At 43.8% G+C, this 8,491-nt stretch overlaps 1 protein-coding gene across 1 annotated transcript; it reads left to right on the forward strand.

Annotated features, from left to right (window-relative positions):
• The first annotated feature begins 1,562 nt into the window (after positions 1-1,562).
• LOC115541751 (uncharacterized) lies at positions 1,563-8,225 on the forward strand. The gene is made up of 6 exons (XM_030353597.1): positions 1,563-2,036; positions 2,142-3,768; positions 4,506-4,570; positions 4,966-4,970; positions 6,159-6,207; positions 6,349-8,225. The coding sequence occupies exons 2-6, from the start codon at positions 2,144-2,146 to the stop codon at positions 7,953-7,955; spliced, it is 3,351 nt and encodes a 1,116-aa protein (XP_030209457.1). The 5' UTR covers positions 1,563-2,036; positions 2,142-2,143; the 3' UTR covers positions 7,956-8,225.
• The last annotated feature ends 266 nt before the right edge of the window (positions 8,226-8,491 follow it).

Below are 8,491 nucleotides of genomic sequence, written 5' to 3' on the forward strand. Positions count from 1 at the left end.
ATAAAGAGAACAACTTAGTTTCCTTTGTTAAGTTATTGAATGTCTCAACTGTTTCAAAAAATAAATGTCGTTAGAATAGCCTACATATTTGAATATCAAAGGTTTTGTATACTAGGTTATAACTGCTGCCATGTTGTTGGATGAAGGGGGTTTCTTCTTTGGTTTAACTCCCGTTACGACACGGGGAGTCTGGAAGTTGAGCTGTATCGTGGCTTGAAGACCTGGATGGTCCTTGGTCCACTTTATCAGATCGTGGTCTCTATGTATCTAAATTTATGTAAACAGTATGTATAGATAATCTCTACATCGATATCTTTTTCTCTTCATTTATTTTGATCAGCCGTTCTGCTAAGAGTCTTCTGCAGACTCGTACTCTCAAACATTTAGTCTGTGAGATAAGCCTAATATAACTACCAGTGTTGACTCAATATCAAATCACAAACCATAATAGCACTTATAACCTGGACACAAAGAGAGGGGGTTGCTTTTATAAAGACTGTGGTGAAAATACCAGCCTCAGTTTATGGAGGATCCCTCTTCTGAGCTCTGTCTCTGGGTTCCTTCCCTCTGGGTTTTAAGCGGAGAGTTTCCTTGTCCTATAGAGGGCTTAGGGCTCTCCCCTCTTTCTGCCCGCCCGCCCGCCCGCCCGCCCGTCCGTCCGCCCGCCCGTCCGTCCGCCCGTCCGTCCGTCCATCCGTCCGTACATCTAACATGGAAATGTAGTAGATATTTGTTTCTGCAGCCTCAGATTGAGTATTTTTTCAAGTTGTGCAATGTATCAAACACTGTGTGTGTGTGTGTGTGTGTGTGTGTGTGTGTGTGTGTGTGTGTGTGTGTGTGTGTGTGTGTGTGTGTGTGTGTGTGTGTGCGTGTGTGTGTGTGTGTGTGTGTGTGTGTGTGTGTGTGTGTGTGAGTGTGTCTGTGTGCGTGTGTGTGGACTAGTATTCCGCTCTTACGTCCCCCCCCAGAGTGGACCCACTCCTGATGAGTGGGTCTCCATTTCCCATCAGGCAGAAATGTTGCAGGGATAGCCAGATAACAAGGACCATAACAGCTTCATTGATACCAGGTGTCAGCATTGTGCACATTTAATGAAACTTCCCCAAAGGAAAGTAAGGTCCCCAAAGGTAACGTTGATCCGTTTGTGTATTTGTGTACAGCTGAAGACCCCAAAAGTGACAGGTAAAAAATATTATTCAACAAAGGTTGTTTAAAACTAACAGATTTATATAATCTGGGGACTCCCAGCAATATTTTTCACTTGCCTGTATCCCTCTAAACCATTCAGAAAGTGGTGTCCTTGAAGGTGGGGTGTTGGAACATGCGACCGCAAAAATGACGTAGAAGTGTGTGTGTGTGTGTGTGTGTGTGTGTGTGTGTGTGTGTGTGTGTGTGTGTGTGTGTGTGTGTGTGTGTGTGTGTGTGTGTGTGTGTGTGTGTGTGTGTGTGTGTGGGTCTAGAGGAGGGGGAGCTCGTAACACACATCCACCTAGTTGAGGATCCTATCCCTGGGTAGACATAGAGTGAGTGTGTATGCGTGTGAACAGACTGTATCGCTGTCTTGTGCTCTCAGCACTGCTGCTCTTGTGTGCACTGTGCGCGTGCATATCGGGGAGAGTTCCTATAGCATCGTAGCGCCAATAAACAGCTCATTGTCTGTTTCCGTCTAAAATCAGATCGGGGTTGGATGAAAAGTATTCGGGGAAGCCCAGGAAACCCGAATATATCTACACCGATGATCCCTGTTACAGTTGCAAATAACCATTAAATCACCACAATGTCTCTCGTTCTGCACCGGCTCTCTACTAACTCCAGAAAGAAGAGAACACACATCACCGCGTTTGAAGAGGCCGACACGGTGAATAAATGCAGTGCACTCACGTACCGTGGCGGCGGAGCCAGGTGTTAGGGGAGGAGGGGAAAGGACGGCATGTTGAGGAAACGAAACCTAAAGCACCCCGACGTGTAAGCGGTTCCCTCTTTCTGGAGAATAATAATACACATCAAATAGTCTGACAGACAGCAACAACAGCAAGGTGAGTAAAGCAGCACAACTTTGAGATAAGTTAACACTTTTGCCGTTTTGGAATAACAAAAATAATGGGACTGCTCAATACATAAACCTTGTCGTCTGTGTCTAGGAATGGCCTCTGCAATCACTTCCTGGTCTGAGGAGAACTTTTCATGTTCCATCTGTCTGGATGTGTTCAGCAGTCCAGTTTCCACACCATGTGGACACAACTTCTGCAGAACCTGTATTACAAAGTACTGGGATGAACAAGTCAAGTACAAATGTCCTGTTTGCAACAAGCTTTTCGACACAAGACCTGATCTACAGGTCAATACCCTCTTATCAGAGATGGTTGATCGGTTTGGAACATCCGTAAGAGTAAGAGAGCAGCCTTATGTTGAACCAGCTGAAGTTCCCTGTGACATCTGTACTGGGACCCAGCTGAAGGCTGTGAAGTCCTGCCTGGAGTGCTTTATGTCGTTCTGCCAAACCCACCTGGAGCCACATCAGAGAGTCACAGTTTTGAAGAAACATCGGCTGGCCGAGCCTATGGACCGTCTGGAAGACCGGATGTGTAAGATACACGACCGACTTCTGGAGCTCTTCTGCCACGCTGAACAGGTGTGTGTGTGTCAGTTCTGCACAGAGGGTGACCACAGGTCCCATCCTGTTGTACCTCTAAAGGAGGAATATGAAGTGAAGATGGCCCAGCTGGGGAAGATAGAGGCTGAAGTCCAGCAGATGATCCAGGAGAGACTAAATAATATTCAGGAGATTAAAGACAAAATAAAATGCAGCAAAGCAGATGCAGATAGAGAGATAGCCGATGGTGTGCAGGTCATCACTGCTCTGATGCGCTGCATTGAAAAGTGCCAGGATGATCTCAACCAAATGGTTAAAGAGAGACTGAAATCCACAGAGAAACAAGCTGAAGACCTCATCAAAGAGCTGGAGCAGGAAATAGAAGATCTGACCAATAGAAGCTCAGAGGTGAAGCAGCTCTCACAGACTAAAGACCACCTCCACTTCCTCCAGGCCTTCAGATCCCTGAAGAATCCTCCACCCACCAGGGACTGGACAACGGTGGAGGTCCGTCCTCCGTCATACGTAGGGACCTTGAGGAGATCCCTGGATCAGCTGGAGGAGACACTGAGCATGGAGATGATGAAGCTGCGTGATGCTGAACTGAAGAGGGTCCAGCAGTATGAAGTAGATGTGACTCTGGATTCTGATACAGCTCAACCCCGTCTCATCCTGTCTGAGGATGGGAAACAAGTACATGATGGATGTGTAGAGAGGAAACTCCTGGACAACCCTAAGAGATTTACGAAGCAACTATGTGTTCTAACGAGGCAGAGCTTCTCCTCAGGGAGATTTTACTTTGAGGTCCAGGTTAAAGACAAGACTGGATGGGTTTTAGGAGTGGCCAGAGAGTCCATCAACAGAAACAGTTTCATTATAGTGACCCCTGAGACGGGTTACTGGACTGTTTACTACGAAGAGGATGGGTTGTTATTTAGTGATGACCCTGATGTCCGTCTCCCTCTGAGTGCTGAGCTCCAGAAGGTGGGGGTGTTTGTTGATTATGATGAGGGTCTGGTCTCCTTCTATGATGTGGAAGCCAGGGTTCATATCTACTCTGCTACCAGCTGCACCTTTAGTGAGCCTCTCTATCCAATCCTCTGTCCAAGTCTCTATGATTATAAAGGTAACAACTCTGCCCCCCTTATCATCTCACCTGTCAATCAAAGAGACTAGCACCTTTGTTTGATAATAAAATAATCAAACAACCTAAACAACTGATGTTGTTTTCTGAATTAGAATCTCTACTATGTGAGATCTGAGAGAACTATATTCATATTGTACTTTTCACTCTAATTTAACAGATCAATAAATTAATCCACTAACACTCTGTAATCTAAAAAATATAACCCATTATAATTGATACGACTATGAATGCTTTTTATATTTTTAATGTAAGAAAGAAAGTAAGTCGATAACGTGAAATGTTTATTTTGATAACATTCTCAATATTCTTTTTTATATTCTTTTATTATTTTGAATGATGTTTGACAACACAAAACAATGTTTGTAAAATGTTTAAGATATGAATAAAAATGTACTTAAAGTAGAATGGGGACATCTTCTGAGGAAGAGGTACATTCTCAGTGCAATATGCATTCAGTGGAATAGGTACGTTCTCAGTACAATCTGTATTCAGTGGAATAGTTCTCATTACAATACGTATTCAGTAGAATAGGTACATTTTGAGTACAATATGTATTCAGTGGAATTGGTACATTCTCAGTACAATATGTATTCAGTGTGTAACTTGCTTGGCTTTGGCATGAACATAAACCGGGGAGGCCACACGCAGGGTAAAGGAATAACAATGATTTACTACATAAGATTTAACAGAAACTAAGGTAAAGGTAATGGGATGTGGTGTAAGTCAGTGCAATGCGATGTAACCAAAAGTGTGGTGTGAGATCAGTCATGAGAACAACCAAACAAAGCCTAAAGACAGCGGAGGAGAGGAGCCCCTTAGGTGTTGGCACGGTGGGCCTTTTCTACCCTCGCCAAACAGCGGGTTCATTGCACACACCTGAGACCTGCGCACAAGAAAGGGCGGGGACAGAACAGGCAAGCAGCACAAATGGGCGGAGCCTCAAGAGACCTGCCTGGGTCGGTACAAGTGGAACAGGTACATCTCATTACAATACGTATTCAGTAGAATAGGTACATTCTGACTACAATATGTATTCAGTGGAATTGGTACATTCTCAGTACAATATGTATTCAGTGGAATGGATAGATTCTCAGTACAGTATGCATTCCCTGGAATAGGTACATTTTCAGTGGAATAGGTACAAACTCAGTTCAATATGTATTTAGGGGAATAGCTACATTTTCAGTGGAATAGGTACAATCTCAGTACAATGTGTATTCAATAGATCAGGTACGTTATCAGAAGGATAAAAAACTACTAATATCTCCACACGTTTGCAGCTGTTGAGCCAATCAATGACTTAATGTCTACCATGATACAACAACCCAACATGTGTAACACACTAACACAAAGGTCACAGTGACAACATGTAAAGATTCCCCCCATGTGTGTGAGTACCGTGACTTTGTCTCGTCATCTCTCCTCTTCGTCCTCTCCTCTTAGTGTCTACTCTCTCCTTCCTCTCTCTTCTCTTCCTCCTCTCTCTGCTCTCCTTTCTAGTTCATCCAGGATTGTGTTAATTAACGTCTTGCATACACATTACACGTGTTATAAATTACTGAAGCAATTTTACGATTTATTTGGGCAAATATTTGAAGAGCTTTAGCTCTAACTTAGCCTTTTTTAAGACGGCGCACAATTACTTTGCTCCACTGATCCATGGTTCGGTTGTACCCTCAAAGAACAGCGAATATAGACTACTTTACTCATCGCACTAAATGCTGTTTTCTTCCAGGTACTTCTCACTACAATAAACTCAACTTTATTCAAACATACACGGCGATCAAAACAACGTAACACTCGGGGGGCTTGCAGCGGGGGAACTAGAGCTTTATAGGGTGGTCAGGGGGTGGCCCAGGTATCTTCAGTGGGTCCATAGACCGTGATAGAAGAGGGAGTGTGGAACCCTGACCTGTCATCTAAGGGGAATGGATTAATGCTCTGATGGCTGATTAGAGGTCGAAGTGATAATTCACTGAGACTAGAGTTCTTCAATGTGGCAGCTAGTGTGGTCCACTAGGGTCACTTCACTGGAATTATTCAACGTACTCTGAATAGCCAGTTGTCTCTGCCCCAGAACTGCAGCTCATTCATTTTTACACACACACACACACACACACACACACACACACACACACACACACACACACACACACACACACACACACACACACACACACACACACACACACACACACACACACACACAAACATGAAACCAAACTAAAGGAGGTTGAAACATTGTGGGAGAACACACTCTCTCTAGTGAATGGACCGACTTTTAACTCCAGAAAGAAGAGAACACACATCAACGGATTTGAAGAGGCCGACACGGTGAATGAATGCAGTGCACTCACGTACCGTGGGGGCGGAGCCAGGAGGGGAGAGGACGTCATGTTGAGGAAACGAAACCTAAAGCGCCACAACGTGGAGGCAGTTCTCTCTTTCAGGAGAGCTTTAAATAGTCTGACAGACAGAAACAACAACAAGGTGAGTAAAGCAGCACAACTTTGAAATAAGGTAAAACCACTGGAATAACAAAAATATTGGGATTGGTCAATACATAAAACATGTCGTCTGTGTCTAGGAATGGCCTCTGCTATCACTTCCTGGTCTGAGGAAAACTTTTCATGTTCCATCTGTCTGGATGTGTTCAACAGTCCAGTTTCCACACCATGTGGACACAACTTCTGCAGAACCTGTATTACAAAGTACTGGGATCAACAAGTCAAGTACAAATGTCCTGTTTGCAACAAGCTTTTCAACACAAGACCTGATCTACAGGTCAATACCCTCTTATCAGAGATGGTTGATCGTTTTGGAACGTCCGTACTAGTAAAAGAGCAGCCTGGTGTTGAACCAGCAGAAGTTCCCTGTGACGTCTGTACTGGGACCCAGCTGATGGCCGTGAAGTCCTGCCTAGTGTGTCTTATATCTTACTGCCAAACCCACCTGGAGCCACATCAGAGAGTCGCAGGCCTGAAGAAACATCGGCTGGTCGAGCCTATGGACCGTCTGGAAGACCGGATGTGTAAGATACACGACCGACTTCTGGAGCTCTTCTGCCACGCTGAACAGGTGTGTGTGTGTCAGTTCTGCACAGAGGGTGACCACAGGTCCCATCCTGTTGTACCTCTAAAGGAGGAATATGAAGTGAAGATGGCCCAGCTGGGGAAGATAGAGGCTGAAGTCCAGCAGATGATCCAGGAGAGACTAAATAATATTCAGGAGATTAAAGACAAAATAAAATGCAGCAAAGCAGATGCAGATAGAGAGATAGCCGATGGTGTGCAGGTCATCACTGCTCTGATGCGCTGCATTGAAAAGTGCCAGGATGATCTCAACCAAATGGTTAAAGAGAGACTGAAATCCACAGAGAAACAAGCTGAAGACCTCATCAAAGAGCTGGAGCAGGAAATAGAAGATCTGACCAATAGAAGCTCAGAGGTGAAGCAGCTCTCACAGACTAAAGACCACCTCCACTTCCTCCAGGCCTTCAGATCCCTGAAGAATCCTCCACCCACCAGGGACTGGACAACGGTGGAGGTCCGTCCTCCGTCATACGTAGGGACCTTGAGGAGATCCCTGGATCAGCTGGAGGAGACACTGAGCATGGAGATGATGAAGCTGCATGATACTGAACTGAAGATAGTCCAGCAGTATGAAGTAGATGTGACTCTGGATTCTGATACAGCTCAACCCCGTCTCATCCTTTCTGAGGATGGGAGACAAGTACATGATGGATGTGTAGAGAGGAAACTCCTGGACAACCCTAAGAGATTTACGAAGCAACTATGTGTTCTAACGAGGCAGAGCTTCTCCTCAGGGAGATTTTACTTTGAGGTCCAGGTTAAAGACAAGACTGGATGGGGTTTAGGAGTGGCCAGAGAGTCCATCAACAGAAACAGTTTCATTATAGTGACCCCTGAGACGGGTTACTGGACTGTTTACTACGAAGAGGATGGGTTGTTATTTAGTGATGACCCTGATGTCCGTCTCCCTCTGAGAGCTGAGCTCCAGAAGGTGGGGGTGTTTGTTGATTATGATGAGGGTCTGGTCTCCTTCTATGATGTGGAAGCCAGGGTTCATATCTACTCTGCTACTGGCTGCACCTTTAGTGAGCCTCTCTATCCAATCCTCTGCCCAAGTCTCTATGATTATAAAGGTAACAACTCTGCCCCCCTTATCATCTCACCTGTCAATCAAAGAGACTAGCACCTTTGTTTGATAATAAAATAATCAAACAACCTAAACAACTGATGTTGTTTTCTGAATTAGAATCTCTACTATGTGAGATCTGAGAGAACTATATTCATATTGTACTTTTCACTCTAATTTAACAGATCAATAAATTAATCCACTAACACTCTGTAATCTAAAAAATATAACCCATTATAATTGATAAGACTATGAATGCTTTTTATATTTTTAATGTAAGAAAGAAAGTAAGTCGATAACGTGAAATGTTTATTTTGATAACATTCTCAATATTATTTTTTATATTCTTTTATTATTTTGAATGATGTTTGACAACACAAAACAATGTTTGTAAAATGTTTAAGATATGAATAAAAATGTACTTAAAGTAGAATGGGGACATCTTCTGAGGAAGAGGTACATTCTCAGTGCAATATGCATTCAGTGGAATAGGTACGTTCTCAGTACAATCTGTATTCAGTGGAATAGTTCTCATTACAATACGTATTCAGTAGAATAGGTACATTTTGAGTACAATATGTATTCAGTGGAAT

The sequence above is a fragment of the Gadus morhua genome, chromosome 4 (genome assembly GCF_902167405.1).
Source record: "Gadus morhua chromosome 4, gadMor3.0, whole genome shotgun sequence".
NCBI lineage: Eukaryota > Metazoa > Chordata > Actinopteri > Gadiformes > Gadidae > Gadus > Gadus morhua.